Source organism: Stegostoma tigrinum, chromosome X, assembly GCF_030684315.1.
Source record: "Stegostoma tigrinum isolate sSteTig4 chromosome X, sSteTig4.hap1, whole genome shotgun sequence".
Lineage (NCBI taxonomy): Eukaryota > Metazoa > Chordata > Chondrichthyes > Orectolobiformes > Stegostomatidae > Stegostoma > Stegostoma tigrinum.
The window spans coordinates 11,484,176-11,503,670 of NC_081404.1; the positions used below are offsets into that span (position 1 = coordinate 11,484,176).

Consider the following 19,495-nt stretch of genomic DNA (forward strand, 5'->3'; position numbering starts at 1 on the left):
TGGTGGGATCGGATTGTAGATGGCGGAAGTATTGGAGGATGATGCGCTCCACACTGCCCTCCAACCCCACCACACCTGGCACCTTCCCCTGCAACCGCAGGAAATGCTACACTTGCCCCCACGCCTCCTCCCTCACCCCTATCCCAGGCCCCAAGATGAATTTCCATATTAAGCAGAGGTTCACCTGCACATCTGCCAATGCGGTATACTGCATCCATTGTACCCGGTGTGGGTTCCTTTACACTGGGGAAACCAAGCGGAGGCTTGGGGACCGCTTTGCAGAACACCTCCGCTCGGTTCGCAATAAACAACTGCACCCCCCAGTCGCAAACCATTTCCACTCCCCCTCCCATTCTTCAGATGACATGGCCATCATGGGCCTCCTGCAGTGCCACAATGATGCCACCTGAAGGTTGCAGGAACAGCAACTCATATTCCGCTTGGGAACCCTGCTGCCCAATCGCATCAATGTGGACTTCACCAGCTTCAAAATCTCCCCTTTCCCCAACGCATCCCAAAACCAGCCCAGTTTGTCCCTTCCCCCCCACTCCCCCACACAACCAGCCCAGCTCTTCCCCTCCACCCACTGCATCCCAAAACCAGTCCAGCCTGTCTCTGCCTCCCTAACCTGTTCTTCCTCTCACCCATACCTTCCTCCCACCCCAAGCCACACCTCCATCTCCTACCTACTAACCTCATCCCACCTCCTTGACCTGTCCGTCTTCCCTGGACTGACCTGACCTATTCCCTCCCCACCTATACTCTCTTCTCCACCTATCTTCTTTTCTCTCCATCTTCGGTCTGCCTCCCCCTCTCTCCCTATTTATTCCAGAACCCTCTCCCCATCCCCCTCTCTGATGAAGTGTCTAGGTCCGAAACGTCAGCTTTTGTGCTCCTGAGATGCTGCTTGGCCTGCTGTGTTCATCCAGCTCCACACTTTATTATCTTGCATTCTCCAGCATCGGCAGTTCCCAGTATCACTGACCCAGCTCTGAGTTGTGTTTACTAAGCTCAAGCTGAAGGGAGAAATCTGGACAAAAAATGAGGATAGATTCTACTGTATTTGCTAAACTAAATGTTTTCAACTGAGCTTGGTTCTACAGAGTTCTTACAGATGAGGTATTTCTGGCTGTATACTCAAGCAAACATTGTCAATTTGACTCTCATCATTTAAGAAGTGCTGCGTCTGGTAGGAATTCAGGGCAGCAACATTATCCTGTGTTGCTGGATTGCACTATGTGTTTTGTGTGGAAAGATCTGTATTTCAGTTTGGAAGTTTGCAAATGTGAAGTGGGCAGTTGATGATACCATGCAGCAATCTACCACCTCCTTGATTCGCAGGGCGAGAGATGTTGGTATGTGCCCACAATTTCCTGCATAATGGGATCTCAAGCTGTCAAGGAATAGGTGATCAGTCTAGGTGAGCCACTTTCCCAGTCAAGGAGGAGGAAATGAGTACAAGTCAACCCATTCTCCCCTCTCACACCACTTTAACACAGAACTGTCCTGCCTGTCTACTCAGTTGGAAAAATAAATAAAGGTCTGGCTGAGAAATTGTTTCCTTTCTCTACTGTGCAAACGTAAAGACAAAGATAATGCAGTGTCCAAGGTGGAGAAAGTGGAGTGACAAAATGTTTGTGTCCTCTTAATCTTACATTTACTGAGTAAGACAAGATCACTTTACAGACAAATACGAATGATGTTTGCTGCGTTACAAAGTCACTGTTGAAACATTTTCATTAACTGTGGAGAAATCTCCTACTCACCCACCCTTCAGCTATGGTCAAGTTTCATTTGTTTAGAGAAACGTGCAGTATTGGAAACAACATTTCATTCTCCAAACCCCCTGTGGTCCTTGCCATACTTCCCTCCCCCACTGCTGTGCTCTACCACTGAAAATGCAGTGCAACTGAATGGTTTCTTGGAAGCTTAGTTGGTAAAGCTAATCAGAAAAGAAAACTGAACAAAGAGTGGAACTGGATGAACACAGCAGGCCAAGCAGCATCTCAGGAGCACAAAAGCTGACGTTTCGGGCCTAGACCCTTCATCAGAGAGGGAGAATAAGTCTAGTTCAAAGTAGTAAAAGTATCCTGTCTTTATTGCTACTCAGGGAGTCTTGTTCCTATTCTAAAATATGTTTGTGAAAGCTAACTCACAAAATGAGACTTAGCTTCTTGTTCGGGCAACTTAGAGAAACTTGTGCAACATTGTTCAGAGAGGGGAAAAATAGGAAGACTGAATTTATGACCATTAATCTTTAGTTATGTAAAGAAAGGACACTTTAAGATCATAATGACTGCATTACAGTTGTAGTGTGCGACATCCACAAGACGCAAAGCAAGGTTTCTTCAACAGCTTCCAAGCCTCTGCCACCTAGAAGGACAGGGAAAGCAGATGCATGAGAATAAGTCACACACCATTCTTTCTTGGAAATATATCATCATTCCTTCATTGTCACTGGTTCAAAATCCTGGAAGTCCCTTCCTAGCAGCACTGCGAGTATCCTTAAGGATTCAGCAGTTAAGGAAGGCAGCTCACCACCACCACCTTTAGGGCATTTAGCGATGGGCAATAAATGCTGGTTTTGCCACTGACAAATGAATAAAGAGAAAACAAATATAAAAATCTAAAATCTTCCATAATAGACAATTTGCTCATTTGATGATGTTAGCTATTACATATTTTTTAAAAGTGATGTCAATTTAATTGCACGTTTCACTGGAATCATTTGACATTTGCATTGGGATTTTGCTGAGTATTTGGTTTTATCTAATGGCCTGGACATTTCTGAGACTGAGAAAAGTAGGATGCATGGCAATGGATGTTCTTATCATTTTACAATTATTTTTAGCCTGTTTTTCTAGATTCTAAAGATAAAAACAAACCCAAATGCCTAGCATATTAAGCAAATAAAGTTGCCTGATTCTAAATAAACTTCTGATTATTATCCTGACAGGTCAAGTCTCATTAGAAATATTTTATTATAGTTTTGTGCCATTTCCAAAAGGATTCCTGTAAGTGTGTAAAAATAGTGCAACATACAAGTCACCCTATAATGTAGGTGTAACATAATGCTAACCACTAAGGAAAGAAGCAGAATGATTATATTTTTGAGCTAAGATTCAAAAGTCAAAGAAAGGGTTTCAGACGATGTAAATTATGATGATGAATGCAATCTGCAGAAAGTCTAGATATGATAACTTTAGAAATAAAAACAGAAATTGCGAGAAAATCTCAGCAGAACATTCTGAAGGAGGGTCACTGGACCCGAAACGTTAACTTTGATTTCTCTCCACAGATGCTGCCAGACCTACTGAGCTTTTCTAGCAATCTGTGGTTTTGTTTCTGATTTCCAGCAGTTTCTGCAGTTGTGGCATTTTTTGTTTAATGATAAACTCATAATTTAAATTGAAGATTATAGGAATAGTACTAACAGTCAGAAGAAAATTGGATATAAATATAAAAGATAAACATTCACATGGGGAAAGCGCAGATGAGTGGAACGAAGTGTAGCTCCTATGGAGAGCTGCTACAGGCGTGAAGGGATGACCAACATTTCTCAGTGCTGTAAGCCTCTGTGAGTTAAAGAAAGATTAAAATCCATACCATTCAAAATTGAACTCCCAATTTGTGAAATGGAAAGTGTCACACTGTGCCATAGCAAACGTCCACCTGTGTCTCTGGTTGAAGCAGAGCAGAGACAGCTTTATGCTAACTGCAGCAGTGCTGCACCTAGCATGGGAGGGCAATGCTGACACTGGGTGCTTGTTCTCCGAGAAGTGACAAACCCTGACCATTTTTCCCACATAATTCAACATATCTTCAAAGTTTTCTGTCCTGTCAACAGGGGAATTCCAGCTTATTGGAATAATAAATGTCTTGTTTGGTACACATCTGAAAATCCCCTGTGATTTTTGTTTCACACCTCATTCTCCTCCTTCCCCAGAGTTTTAAAGAACCCATTTAATCAACTTAATTACTGTGATGCACCTTGCTGTTTGCTACTAATGGCTTGGAATACTGAATTTTGAGAGTATCAGCACAGAGCTGGTTCATACCATGGCCAATATCTGTACTGCAGGGTGTTGTTAGTTAGTTATCAGTGTGTTACGTCATTGGTATGGAGGTGCTGATGTTGGACTGCAGTGGATAAGGTCCTTTGTCAGGTGAAGTGACCACCTGACAAAGCAGCAGCACTCCAAAAGCTTGTGATTTCAAATAAACCTGTTGGACTATAACCTGGTGTCCTCCGCTCAGTTCGCAACAAACAACTGCACCTCCCAGTCGCAAAACAATTCCACTCCCCCTCCCATTCTCTAGATGACATGTCCATCATGGGCCTCCTGTACTGCCACAATGATGCCACCCGAAGGTTGCAGGAACAGCAACTCATATTCCGCCTGGGAACCCTGCAGCCATATGGTATCAATGTGGACTTCACCAGTTTCAAAATCTCCCCTTCCCCTACTGCATCCCTAAACCAGCCCAGTTTGTCCCCTCCCCCCACTGCACCACACAACCAGCCCAGCTCTTCCCCCCCACCCACTGCATCCCAAAACCAGTCCAACCTGTCTCTGCCTCCCTAACCTGTTCTTCCTCTCACCCATCCCTTCCTCCCACCCCAAGCCGCACCCCCATCTACGTACTAACCTCATGCCACCTCCTTGACCTGTCCGTCTTCCCTGGACTGACCTATTCCCTCCCTACCTCCCCACCTATACTCTCTCCACCTATCTTCTTTACTCTCCATCTTCGGTCCGCCTCCCCCTCTCTCCCTATTTATTCCAGTTCCCTCTCCCCATCCCCCTCTCTGATGAAGGGTCTAGGCCCGAAACATCAGCTTTGGTGCTCCTGAGATGCTGCTTGGCCTGCTGTGTTCATCCAGCCTCACATTTTATTATCTTGGACTATAACCTGGTGTTGTGTGACTTCTTACTTCAGTGGGTGGGTGCTACAGTTGGCTTCATAACCTCTGGGTTAAGGAGGGGTAAAACATAGTTAATGGCTGGGAGCGGAAACTTGTAGCATTTGCTGGAAAGTTCAGGTGTGTTACTGGAAGACCGTTTCATTTGATATTTTGTTATTCATTCATGGGATGTGTGCATTGCTGGCTGCCCGTCCCTATTATGCTACACCTTCCTATTCCTATAAGTAAATAGCTGACATCTGCTGTGTAGTCACATGAAAAATAATTTTGTGGAGATAATGGAGGGAAGCTGGTACCTGCAAGACACTATCCTAGCAAGAATCAGTTGCATCAGAAAATGAGCAAAGAAAACTGGGGAAAAAAAAAACATGAGGAGCTGTTCCTTATTCCTTGGTGAGCTTGACCCTGCAATATGTTGGTGTGACACATGCAACGTAAACCAACACACTACCAGGATATATTTTACCTTAACAGTTTCACAAATGTCTCTGTGAGTTCCAGCATTTTCCAGATGCCCTTGTTCATTTCTGCAAATTTTAACAAACAAAGACATTTACCTGCCTTTTTTCCACAGCGAATTTGGTATGTTTTAAAGCTCTGTGTGGCTTCCCTTGTTCTAACCTCTTGCTTTCATGTCATTTCTCAATATTCTTGGAAACTTTAACAATAGGAATTTCATGCTCCATTGTGCGTGACATACCCTGCTTTGACATGCATTGTTTTGAACCTAGACAAATCCCTCAGATTGTGGCAGCAGTGGTTGGAGGGCTGATGGCCGTGATGCTTGTGGTGCTGCTGGGCCTCATTTACTGGAGAAGGCAGATCATTCGGAAGAAGAGAGCAATGCGCCGATACCTAGAGAAGGAGGTAAGAGGTCAACCTGAAGTTGGAACAGATTGACTGTTTTAGGGGGAACTTTTCAGAATGTGAGTGAAGCCACTATGTTCAGGTTGAAATTGCTTTCTAAAGGTTGCATGGAGCTTCACTAAATCTTGTTAGTTGGCTGGGCTGAGTCAATACAAAAAAAAGGAAGGTTAAACTTCATGAGAATGTTGGGAAAAGTTTTTTCTTTAACAGTTTTTGTCTCACTTCATGGATTTATCTGGAGATATCTCCATTATTGATAAAAGGATGACATTTTGACTTGATTTCTGTTTCTTTTCATTAGATGCTTGAGCCCCTTGATCCCAATGCTGACTCGCCCAATCAAGTAAACACCCGAATTCTGAAGGAGACAGAATTGCGGAAAGTAAAGGTGCTGGGATCTGGAGTATTTGGAACAGTGTACAAGGTAAGGTGGGGAAGGATAGTATGTGTGAAATTACAAAGTCAATAGTCCCTTTCTTCAAACGTTACTTTTCTGAAAAAGCATTGTCGAGGTCTTCCCTTGATGCTCAAGACAGCTGAATTGTAACTACATGGCCAAGAAGGTGACATTCCTTTCTCTTGCAGTTGAAGTTGATGGTCACTTCAATTTTCAATTATATGTGGTTTTACATTCAGAATAAAACCAAAAAAATGAATAGCTGTTAGTACACAATAGGAAAATCATTATTGGTTCCAAAGAAGATGGAAGAGAGCATCACCAAGCCTCCAGGATAAAATCCCTGTGATTTACAGGGGTGGTTACATGATCCAGTACTCCTAGTAGAAACTGCTGACTAATTTTATGACGTTAGTCTTGTCCAGCCCTCAAAAAATCCTGTGTAACTACTTGGTACTTTCCCCACATGATACTCACACTCCCTTTTCTACGAACATTAGCAAGCAAATGAATACACCCCGGTTTCTGCTCAGACCACTTACATTTTTTTAAAAATGACCATTCTGCAGGAATTATGCATTTCTGCCCAGTTTTTCTAGGCAGCTTACTATTGAACAAACCGACACACATGATCAGTTCCTCTCAATTTGACATTAATATTGCTTGATTTGCATGCTTCTAAAATTAGGAAATGTTTTATAAATATGTACAGCTTGTCAGCAATGCTGGGCTGTTTTCACTTCTTACACAGGAACAGATTCGATTCTAAGTGACTTTTAGATTCTTAATACAGTACAGGGATTTAAGGTGAGAAAAAACACTTATGTTAATACAGAACTGACACAAGAATGGAATTGAGATAATAAAATGTGAGGCTGGAGGAACAAGGCATTTTTCCATCCCCACCCTTGTCTGCTTTCCGGAGAGACCACTCTCTCCGTGACTCCCTTGTTCGCTCCACACTGCCCTCCAACCCCACCACACCCGGCACCTTCCCCTGCAACCGCAGGAAATGCTACACTTGCCCCCACACCTCCTCCCTCACCCCTATCCCAGGCCCCAAGATGACTTTCCATATTAAGCAGAGGTTCACCTGCATATCTGCCAATGCGGTATACTGCATCCATTGTACCCGGTGTGGCTTCCTCTACATTGGGCAAACCAAGCAGAGGCTTGGGGACCGCTTTGCAGAACACCTCTGCTCGGTTCGCAATAAACAACTGCACCTCCCAGTCGCAAAACATTTCCACTCCCCCTCCCATTCTTCAGATGACATGTCCATCATGGGCCTCCTGCAGTGCCACAATGATGCCACCCGAAGGTTGCAGGAACAGCAACTCATATTCTGCTTGGGAACCCTGCAGCCCAATGGCATCAATGTGGACTTCACCAGCTTCAAAATCTCCCCTTCCCCCACCGCATCCCAAAACCAGCCCAGTTCGTCCCCTCCCCCCACTGCACCACACAACCAGCCCAGCTCTTCCACTCCACCCACTGCATCCCAAAACCAGTCCGGCCTGACTCTGCCTCCCTAACCTGTTCTTCCTCTCACCCATCCCTTCCTCCCACCCCAAGCCGCACCTCCATCTCCTACCTACTAACCTCATCCCACCTCCTTGACCTGTCCGTCTTCCCTGGACTGACCTATTCCCTCCCCACCTATACTCTCCTCTCCACCTATCTTCTTTTCTCTCCATCTTCGGTCCGCCGGTCCGCCTCCCCCTCTCCCTATTTATTCCAGAACCCTCACCCCATTCCCACTCTCTGATGAAGGGTCTAGGCCCGAAACGTCAGCTTTTGTGCTCTTGAGATGTTGCTGGGCCTGCTGTGTTCATCCAGCCTCATTTTATTATCTTGGATTCTCCAGCATCTGCAGTTCCCATTATCACAAGAATGGAATTGGGTTGCTCATTTACCAATCTAAACTTGTTACCATTTCTTGGTTAGAAACTGTGATACCTTGGAAAGAGTTTCAGTAATAGGATGTGAAAGATTTTTGTGTAAACAATTCAGAGATGAAGTGATGTTTGGCTTAACTTACAACAGTGTCAGACTGGTCATATGGTGTTGAGCCAGATCCAAGGCTAATGGAAATCCACCTTTAACTTTATTCTTGATGATCTGGTAACATTCCTGCTCCCAGGGGCTCTGGATTCCTGAGGGAGAGACTGTGAAGATTCCAGTGGCCATCAAGGTCCTGCAGGAAGGGCGTCACTGTGAGACTTCAAGAGGCGTGAGTGAAGTAAGTCTGCTTTCCTTCGGGTCTATGTGAAAATTCATGCATGACTATGTATGTAATCCTAAGTGCGGCTCCTAACTATCAACCCTTTGGTTTATTGTCTGAGTTATTATTTGGCATGTGTAAACTCGAATTACTGTTAGCAGGTTTTTGAAGCATGGGGTATTACATCTCAGTCTAAGCAAGTGTTGTTGGATAAATGAGCATGGATAGATATCCCTTCTCTAACCCATGCTACAGAGACTCCTTGCGCAGACTAGGCTTATATAAGTTAATTTACCACTGACCAACTGAACATGATTGATGGTTTAGTGTCACATTGAGCGACCAGAACTGCATGTCCTTTCAAAATATTAGAGAAGCTGGATTTGTTTTCCTGCAAACAGAGTCACACAGCATGGAAGCAGATCCTTTAGTCCAACCAGTCCATGTTGACCATGTTCCCAAACTAAACCAGCTCCACCTGCCTGCATTTGGCCCATATCCTTCTAAACCTTACCTATTCATGTACTTATCCAAAAGTCTTTTAAATATTACAACTGTACCCACATTCATTATTTCCTCTGGAAGCTCAATTTATACAAGAACCACAGTCTATGTAAAATATAGTTGCCACTCGGGTCTTTTTTATATTTTTCTCCTCTCAACTTTAAAAAAAAAATCCTGCCTCCAATCAGTACTTCCTGTCTTGGGAGTGTTTGATGGGGGACAGTGTAGAGAAAGCTTTACTCTGTATCTAACCCATACCGTCCCTGTTCTGGGAGTGTTTGATAGGGACAGCATGGAGGGAGCTGTACTTTCAGTCTGAAACAACAGAGGAAGTATTAACTCACCGGAGAGCAGCACTGTTGCCTATCCCTTGGGAGAGGCCAGGGCTAACTGTTCAAAGGTCATGATCTGACCTCCAGCCTTTGGGATCCAATGTCAAGTTCCATTGGGGGTGCGGATAGCGCAGACCTCATGTACATGTTCAATACTTGTGGAACTGTTTCTGAGGAAAGGAGAGGATGGAAGAGTATTGGTGGGGGAAAAAAGAAGCAAAATCAACTTAAAAATAAAACTGTGAGCCCAGTTGGAACGTACAGCCGGAGTACTGACCAACAATTCTCCTTTATACAGCATGTTTAATTGTGAAACGTCGTGATAGCGTGTTATCAGAGAACACTTACCTCATATGAAGCCATGTAAGGATGTATTAGGGCAGGAAGTCAAAAGCTTGGTTGAAGAAGTAAGTTATAAAGAGCACTGTAAAAGAAAGAAAGAAAGTGGAGTAGTTTAGGGAGTGACCTCAGATCCATAATTGCATAATGGATCTGATGTCATAATTGTTAAAGGTGGAATGATCAAAGTTGGAGAGGTGCAAGAAACCATCACTGGAGGTGTGCAGAGATCTTGGAGGGTTGTTGGACCACAGGAGGTTACAGAAGCCTGGAGGGATGTAGTTAACAAGTGATTTGAAGCTGAAGATTTTAAAATTGAGGTATCACCAGTCTAGGTGCCAAAGTAGATCAGTAAATACAGGGATGAAGGGTGAACTGGACTTGGTGTAAGTTAAGATGCAAGCAGCTTAAATGAGTTCATGTTTGTGGAATCGCAGATGGAAAGCCAGGGAGAGGAATATTGGTGTTGTCAAATCCAGACTTAACAAGGGCATTGAGATAACAAGGTGTAGAGAAATCTGAAGAAAGGTCTAGGCCTGAAACGTCAGGCTTCCTACTCCTCTGATGCTGCTTGGCCTGCTGTGTTCACCAGCTCTACACCTTGTTATCTCAGACTCTCCAGGCTCTGTTGTTCCTACTATCTCTGAACAAGGGCATTGTAACTTTTCTGGCTCCTCCATGGTTTTGTTCTGTATCTTGTATTGGACAGTAGGTAACCATCTTAAAATAGGACCAGAATTTTCTAACTAATGACTAGGAAGCTCTTTCAATAACCAGTCTGCTGTTTTTTGAATTATTTCAAGGAAATAACGTCTAGTCATCTGAATTTTTTTTTAAAAACTGGGCTATTAATATTACAGTTTTGACACTGCTGCAATCTGCTCTGTCGACCTTTCAAGGCCAAATAATAGTGCAGAAAATTTGTAAAATTACCACAATAGTTGTACTGTCATGACCACAGGTCCAGAATCCCAAAGTACTCTAAGCATCTTGAGTCTGTAAATCTAAAGTGTGATTTTTAAGAGTGCTAATACAGGCAAAACTGGCTGCAGATTTACATTGAGTGGCTGTGTGGAGAGAGACCCACAGAATGTCAAAACTAGAGATACAAAAGTAACTTCAAACAACAACCCTCTAAAGGTGAAAGAGACAAGTCAAAACAGACTGGACTATGATCACTTGTGACTGCAAAGGTAACAAGGGACTGACAACCCTCTCTGGTAAATGAACCCTCTTACTCCAAGTGCTAGCAGCCAGCTAGTTAGTAAGCCAGATAAAAAGAAACGAGACAACCAGGGGATTATTCTTGCTCTGAAAGCTGGGGTTAGGTTATGGTTGTAAGTAATCAAAATAACAGAATCTCAACCAATCTGAAAAGCTAAGAATCTTGAAACTGACTGTTCAGGTCAGGGTCAACGCTACCCAATGACTTCTGCTGCAATGGCCACAATATTCAACTTGCTGTTTACAGAGAATTTGTATATTGTTTTCTAAACTTGTATCTTCTTGGACTTGCCTCTTATTTTTAATCTATTTGCATGTTTGTTGTGTTACTAATTATTCTTCTGTTTTGTAATTAATAAACTTGTTAACTCAAGAAAGTCCAGTTAAATTGGCTGATTTTAAAATGTAAGCTAATTTGGGTCTGGGAGAAAAGTATGTACAAGGGATGGAATCTGTAAATTTAAATTAACCTTACTGCAACCAAGTGATGGAACAGATGAATAAAGAAGGTGAGCCAGTTCATCCCTCCTTTCCCAGGAGCTTAACAATTTGGGGTACTCCATCTAGAATCGTAACAAATTGGAGAGCCCTGCTCAGGGTTTGGGCATAACAATGGGAGTGAATCACAAGAGCAGAAGTTAAGACCTGGCTGGGAAGAGGTGGCAAAGGCAGTGCCTCTTATGTGAGATGTCTCCCCTTGAAGTAAAAGGGAGGCTGGACCAGAAGACAATAAGGAGTTCCCTTTCCCTATGGTGGGTAAGTTCTGTAAACTTAAGGGTCAAATTATCTGTACTGAAGTTGGCAGTTATGAGGATCTGTCTTTTATTCTCTGCCCTACAAGTTGAGAAAGGGAGTGTAGAATTGACAACTGGTGGAGAAAATAAATCTTTGTATTTCTAACCTCATTAGTTACATCTGTGAATCTAGAGGTAAGGGATCTGCTGTTAATGTATGCTCTGTTGGCGTTTCATATTATGTATTGCTGTCTTATTTACAGGACATGCTGATGGTGGGCAGTCTGGATCATCATCATGTCTTACGGCTCCTTGGAATCTGCCCTGGGGAACCACTCCAGGTAGTCACGCAACTCCTGCCACTTGGCTCTCTGCTTGAATACCTCCACAAAAACAAGAGTAACATCCAATCTCATCTGCTTCTCAACTGGTGTGTTCAGATTGCCAAGGTCAGTGAGACGCCAAATTATTTGTTTACACAAAAATCCCATGATTAGCAAAGGAGGAGCATAATAGAATCTGTACATACTTGGTGTACATCAACTGCCTAGTGGTGAACTTTGCTAATGATGGATGCATGGGCTAATGATTAAACACCAGCTGCTTATGTCCTTATTAAACCAACTGAACTTGTTACCACAGGGTATGAGATACCTGGAGGAGAAGAAGATGGTCCATCGAAATTTGGCTGCCAGAAACGTATTGGTAAAATCCCCCAGCCATGTTCAAATCACAGACTTTGGCATCACCAACCTCTTGGCATTAGATGAGAAAAAGTATTTCTTCGATGAAGTGAAGGTTAGTCATGTTGGTTAAGTGATTAATTTCTCGTAGAAAATAGTAACTTATTCCTTAATCACTTCTTTTTGTTTAAATGTTATTTTTGCTATGCCAGTGTTATGATGCAGGGAAAATATTTTCATTGATTTGTTATTGATATCTAAAAATAAAAATTCTTCCTATGCTCTTCTTGTAATTGTGAAAACTCTCCAATAGCTTGCTGAGGGTACTGAATGAGTAACTTAGGCATACAGTCTGGGAAAGTCCCAGGTTTTGTCCCTAGTTTCTGCAAAGTTGGTTGTAGGTAGGACTGGGCTACATATAATATCACCGACAATCAAATGAAGTAAATTTCACAACATAATTATCGTTCAGGAAGGCCAATCAGTCCATCTTAATATATCCATCCAAAAAAGTTCAAATCTACCCAGTTCATGTCATTAATGGGAAGTTGGTGACCAAGCAATTTTACACCAAATGAGACAGTGCTTCAGGAGATGGGAGAAAACTGGAAAAATAAAATGAGATATTAAGTAGGTGTGGAGTTTGCTCTGTGGGAAGAGTTACCTAAATAAAGAACAGTAGCAGGAGGGCCTTTGAGCCTGTTTTCCTATTCAATAAGATCACAGCTGACCACCTAGGACAGGTGCAGCTATCTCTATTTCCAGTAATTCCTTCAGAGTACAAAATTCTATCAATCTCAGTCTTGACTGAAGTCCGTCTCCTGTCAACTACAAACAGGAAGCCTGAACGGATTATCCTCTCACCTTTAAAGACTGGTCTCAGTACGCTAACTTCAGCAAAGATATAGAAAAATGGAATTTTTTTAAAAAAGGGCCAGCACAAGATACGGCACCTTGTTCTGGATGGTGTGTGCCATTTTGTACCACAGATATTGCGCAAATAGTATTGAGTGAAGAGCACATTGTTCATTATCTTTCAATTGAACTTTAAATCAAGGTCCTGTCAGCCTGTTCCATTGCATTACATCGATGTTGAAGATCCCATGCCATTATTCAGTGAAGACCAGTGAACTCCCCAGATGTCCTGGTCAACATGCTTCTTTCACTGATTACCACCAAAAATTGATTTAACAGGTCATTTATGCCATTGCTCTTGTAGGACCTTGCTGTGCGCAAATTAACTGCTCCATTGATCTACAGAGCAACAGTGATTGCACTTCAAATTACTTCTCGGTAGATATGCACTTTGGGGCAGATCTGAGAGACATGCTAATGCGCTATTTAAATGCAAGGCTTTCTTTTTGTCTGAATGTGCTGCAGTTCTCCAGTACCCATTTCCTAATGGGTTCTGTGGTTTGATCAACATTACATGTCTAAATGTTGAGTGTAAAGAGTGCTACTTCCACATAAGCTCATTTCATTGATTTAGAAGAGAATTTCACTGGAAACAACTTGTACATTGTGCAAAAAAAATTGTTTCTCAATCTAGAGCTGCCAAGTCTGCTTTTGCGCAAAATGAGCTTTGCTGAGATACATTCCGAGTAAACCTAATAATGGTGGCTAACATTAAATTTGCATTCTATTAACTTGATATTGCAAATCAATTTTTCACTAAAAGATACTTTTTATCATTAAAACTGGCTCCTAAACCTTATAGACAGAATCATAGATACATATTTTGTTATCAGGCTAGGGGTACTAGTACACAGAGCTGGCTGATGTGAACTACAGAAGTGCAAATGCATATTCAACAGACCACTGAATCAGGCATATACATGTTTTTAATCACCAAAATTGAGTTGCTACTTTGTTTTAGATCGAAAGGATACCAGGAGTCAAAAGGTAGCGTGATCTGGTTCACATAACAATCACAGCAATCAGAGGCAACGGTGTCAACTTATGACCATCAAGCTGATATGAGATCTGAAAGCTTCCAATATTTTCATTGCGAGCATCAAATTTTGGGTATCTTTGATTAGGATTTTCTTTTAAGCAAACCAACTTATGCAACTTTATCCTGTTACAAGACAAAATACCAGGTGACTTGCTTGCACTTAAACTTAGATTTGTTTCATTCATAGACTTTTTTTAAAAAAAGCTCCTTCATGGAGGAGCTTCAAGTGCTGGGAGTGCACAGCAGGAATTTGGGATTTCACTCAATTCAAGTGTCCATGATTTTCTGCCCATTTTGTTTGATTAAAATCTCAGGGAAACATGAATGAGGCATGCATCCAAATTCCTGACATGCGCTCCAGGCATGTGAATCTCTGCACATGGAGCCACAAAGGCAAGAATTTGCCCTATCTTTTGAAAATTGCCCAAGCTGTTGTGCTTTGTTGTTGAGTATGTCTGTCTGTTGCCTGCTGTAGATGCCCATTAAATGGATGGCACTAGAGAGCATTCACTTTAGAAGATACACCCACCAAAGTGATGTGTGGAGTTACGGTGAGTCATATACTTACGGAAGCATTATTTTGTACTTGAAAGCTAAAGTGCTGTAGTTTTAAACCAAACATTTTCAATAGCTTATCATTCTGATCCAAAATACAACTTAACTCTGTAGTAATACACGAATCCATTAATGGTGTCTGGGTCAGGGGAGATCTTTGTTCTGCTGTTGGAGATGCTGAATTTAGATTCAGGGGAATAGCAATAAAGTCCCAATTAATTCATCAGAATTTGTTCATTTTGTACCTCATGACAGGAGCTACAATGGAAATGTGGTTTACCTGGACTTTAGTAAAGTTGATAATAAAGTGTTCCATGGAAAACAATTTGAGATCAAACCATGGCTGGCCTATAGGAGACAAATGGACTTGTATAAATAACAAGTGTTGTGTATGGTGTGAGAGCTGAGGTCCTGTGAGGACCAGTTTTGGGACTGGTAGTTTCAACATTTCCATACATATCAGAAAGTGTATTGGTAGCTTCACCTCAGTTTGTGGATAAACAGCAGAATAGTGGTTAATATCTGAAAAGGGGAAACAATTCACAGGAGGACTTAAGACTGTTTGCAGTGGTGGGCCAATAATTGGCAGATCAGGAAGTGTGAAGTTGTACACGAATGGATAAAAAATTGGTGTAGGGAAGCTAGGAATAATGAGCAAATGCTGACAAGAATGAATCAAGAAAGGGATCTGGGAATCATCCATGGTAAATCCTCCAAGCTACCAAGTCAGTGTCTGACTGCTGTTAAGGAAGTGAGTGGGCACATTGGGTTGGATAATACGAGGAATGGCGTTTATGTTGCCATTGTGCTCTCTCAGTAAGGGGGAGCATTCCCAATTTAATTGCTTAGTACAGTACCAAATGATGTAACTGGCTAGCAACTACAGCTTCTAAAATGGTGCCAGGTGCTAGGCTTACACCGTTGACATATCTGGTTGATTTCTCTTTTGTACTTGATGTTGAGAATCTCAAATGGTTATTCTTAGTATCAGTATTCAGGATAGAAACTAGGTGTTTCCCATGGGTAAGTATTGCGAAAAACTGGAAGTCCTGTTATATGGAGCATACTTGTTCACTTTCTGGAATCTAACAGGCAAGAGGCCAGAAACAGGTCAATAACTCGTATTGTACAAGATATGTGGGTGAAGAGGAATAAGGCTGGGAATTACAATTGCCATTAAATAAAACACCTGGGTTCATAGAGTATTAGTGATCAGTACGTTGGTGAGTATTGTTTATAACTTGCCATCAGCTTCCTCAAATACATGACAGGAGGTCAAGGATAAATTATACAGTAGGGCCCAACAACTTTATTCCATTCACCACTGGCCTGAAAGCAGCAAATGATGGGCTATTCTTCTTCTACCAAGTCTGCTGGCTTTCCCAGAGAATGCAGCGTCATCTAATGCTACCAGTCTTATCATTCAGGTCCCTATGCCATAATGGTGTGCTGTTTAAGAAAAGAAAATCCTACCGCTTCATTATATGCAACATTGTCATGCAGATCTATGCTTCCTTCCTGAGACATAGTCTTGTCTCTTCATTCAATTACAATCATCCACACAACCTTACTTGAAGAAAAAACAGCAAAGGAAGAATGGTTCTTGGAGCACAGCATTGTACCACTTTGATACAAAAGCAACAATTGGTACAAAAATTCCTTTGATACAAACAGAATCATCTTTGGAAAAATCACAGGGATCTTTAAAGCAGGACTTTACAGGCTTTGACTGATATGCGACTTTACAGCACTGCCCTCTCCTACCTGGGGTTTTAATGAACAAGTGTTGGTTGATGCCCTCAAACCCCACCACACCCGGCACCTTCCCCTGCAACCGCAGGAAGTGCTACACTTGCCCCCACACCTCCTCCCTCACCCCCATCCCAGGCCCCAAGATGACTTTCCATATTAAGCAGAGGTTCACCTGCACATCCGCCAATGTGGTATACGGTATCCATTGCACCCGGTGTGGCTTCCTCGACATTGGGGAAACCAAGTGGAGGCTTGGGGACCACTTTGCAGAACACCTCCGCTCGGTTCGCAATAAACAACTGCACCTCCCAGTCGCAAACCATTTTAACTCCCCCTCCCATTCTTCAGATAACATTCCATCATGGGCCTCCTGCAGTGCCACAATGATGCCACCCGAAGGTTGCAGGAACAGCAACTCATATTCCGCTTGGGAACCCTGCAGCCCAATGGTATCAATGTGGACTTCACCAGCTTCAAAATCTCCCCTTGCCCCACCGCATCCCAAAACCAGCCCAGTTTGTCCCCTTCCCCCACTGCACCACACACCCAGCCCAGCTCATCCCAAAACCAGCCCAGCCTGTCTCTGCCTCATGACCTGTTCTTCCTCTCACCCATCCGTTCCTCCCATCTCAAGCCGCACCTCCATTTCCTACCTAGTAACCTCATCCCAACTCCTTGACCTGTCCATCTTCCCTGGACTGACCTATCCCCTCCCTACCTCCCCACCTATACTCTCCTCTCCACCTATCTTCGTTTCTCTCCATCTTCGGTCCGCCTCCCCCTCTCTCCCTATTTATCCCAGAACCCTCTCTCCAACCCCCCTCTCTGATGAAGGGTCTAGGCCCGAAACGTCAGCTTTTGTGCTCGTGAGATGCTGCTTGGCCTGCTGTGTTCGTCCAGCTCCAGACTTTGTTATCTTGGATTCTCCAGCATCTGCAGTTCCCATTATCTTTAGTTGATGATCTGTTCCTTTACTTATGCCTGCAAAAAGAACTTGCTATGCAGATTGAAGAATAATACGGTAAAGCCATAGAACAGCACAAGTGGAAGCATGGAAATGACAATAAATTTGATATCAACCCATCGATGCAGCGAGCAAAATTTGTACTTTTGATGCAAACTTAGGATGGATTCAAGCGTGCGTAATTTCTTAAAGTTGAGGTCTGTGCTTGAAAAACAACCGTGCCGAAACCACCACCTTTAATATTTTCCTGCACAATTCCTCATATATTCCCATCTATTGCTGAGCTTCTGTCATCATTCTGAAGAAATTGCAAATAAATGTATAAGCACAATGTTCCAATCCATTGTTGTGCATTTATTTCACTGTTGTGTGATGTGTGAATGTGATTGACCGCTGTACTTGCACTTGTTTCTGAAGTAGTTGAATCTACTACTCCTAAGTGATTCCATACAGAAGAAGTAAATGTGCTGACTAACTTTACATGTCTTGTGACCTTTTTGCGCTATATATCAAGAGGGCCCTATATCTGATTCTACCAAGCCTGGTGCTGTCGTGACTGACTTGTCCAGCCTACTTTCTGATACCTGTACTGTCCACTATGATTAACTAGATGGATATGCCCCCAGATTGAGACCTTGCTGCAATTCTCTAGAATCGAGAGGTCAGCTTCAGCTTGCCAAAAATAGTGGTCATATTGTGAGGTGTTGGCTTGCTTGGGTATACCGGCTGTGGCTGCCATCTCGTTGCCTCAAGAATATACACATGTAAACAAAAATACGACAATACAGCCTGCGATAATCTTCTTTAAACACATCTTTCAGTGAGATATGCAGTTGTGTGTGACAGTTGCTCAGTAGAACATTCCAGGGCTAAAACGTTATGGTGGTGGTGATGAATTGATGGATTAAATCTGCCTTTACCATCCCTCACTTCTTCGAAATGACCCTTTACCCCATGCAATTAGAGATGACATCTCATGCTCAGGCCTTGTCCTGGTCATGTAATGACTTGCTGTAGTACATTTCTTGTGTTCTGACATCTTTTTGCTGATCTCTTTCCAGTTCTTGTGGGCTTCGATTGCTGCATTGACACTTTCTTCCACCTTCCACCATGTCTGTGATACTGAGGACAAATGGGGGGAATGACCATCAGTCCTATTCAATGCTTCCTCTCCTTGCCTCTTTCCATTTGGGTTTCCTAATTGGAAAAGCTGGCTTTTCTCACACTGTGGCCCTCAATGCATCAGCATCATTGCTCTCCTGACAACTGTCCTAACCCCTCTAGAGCAATCCCACTGTTTGAACAGCTTCTAATTGAAGTTTACAGTCAGTTAACAAGGATTATTGCTTTTTCTGTGACATTGGGTGACCCATTGTGCAGGCATCAAGGCACATGTTTTAGTGCATCTACCAAAATTAGGAAACTCCCACATAAAGCAACTTTGTTTGAAACCCTCAACAGCCTAAAGTAATTCTCAAATTAACCCTTCAATTGCATCAAAAGCAAAATGTTTCAATAACAAGTCAAAGATATCCTCTAATCAACCTGTTCAAAGATGTTATGACACGTCTCTGAAGCAGGTGGGACTTGAACCTAGGCCTCCTGGCTCAGAGGTAGAGGCACTACCACTGCACCACAAAAGCCCTCTATCAAAGCGATTTCTAAGCTTGTATGTCCAGCTTTGTGCACATTGCTCTGAAAGCAACCTTGAGCTCCATTGTCTACACTTTTGCAACAAATAGGAGGTCATTAATTTTTTTTAAACAATCTTTTAGCTGATTTTTAGCACTGAGTTCCCAACTTTAAAATATAATGTGCTGTTCACAGGCGTCACTGTTTGGGAGTTGATGACATTTGGTAATAAACCATATGAAGGAATTGCTGTCCGTGAAATCCCTGGTCTCTTGGAGAAGGGTGAACGCCTGCCACAGCCTCAGATCTGTACCGTTGATGTGTATATGGTCATGGTGAAATGTAAGTATGTTATTAATGACAGCTTCAAATGCAACTTGGGAAGACAGATTATGGAACATTACTGT

The 19,495-nt window shown here is 42.7% G+C and overlaps 1 protein-coding gene and 1 long non-coding RNA gene across 4 annotated transcripts in view; one reads left to right on the forward strand and one right to left on the reverse strand.

Moving 5' to 3' along the window:
- LOC125448204 (receptor tyrosine-protein kinase erbB-4) overlaps nt 1-19,495 on the forward strand; it is a 161,463-nt gene that overhangs the window by 123,678 nt on the left and 18,290 nt on the right. For all 3 annotated transcript variants that reach the window (XM_059643387.1, XM_059643386.1, XM_059643385.1), the window contains exons 17-23: nt 5,659-5,794; nt 6,096-6,218; nt 8,335-8,433; nt 11,812-11,997; nt 12,191-12,346; nt 14,661-14,736; nt 19,284-19,430. In XM_059643387.1, coding sequence (XP_059499370.1) covers nt 5,659-5,794; nt 6,096-6,218; nt 8,335-8,433; nt 11,812-11,997; nt 12,191-12,346; nt 14,661-14,736; nt 19,284-19,430 — 923 coding nt within the window. The remainder of the gene's footprint in view (nt 1-5,658; nt 5,795-6,095; nt 6,219-8,334; nt 8,434-11,811; nt 11,998-12,190; nt 12,347-14,660; nt 14,737-19,283; nt 19,431-19,495) is intronic.
- Nucleotides 9,270-19,495, reverse strand: part of LOC125448386 (uncharacterized) — a 46,994-nt gene continuing 36,768 nt past the window's right edge. Inside the window, exons 3-4 of the long non-coding RNA XR_009443508.1 lie at nt 9,600-9,675; nt 9,270-9,421 (exon numbers count right to left, since the gene is read on the reverse strand). This is a non-coding gene — a long non-coding RNA (uncharacterized LOC125448386). The remainder of the gene's footprint in view (nt 9,422-9,599; nt 9,676-19,495) is intronic.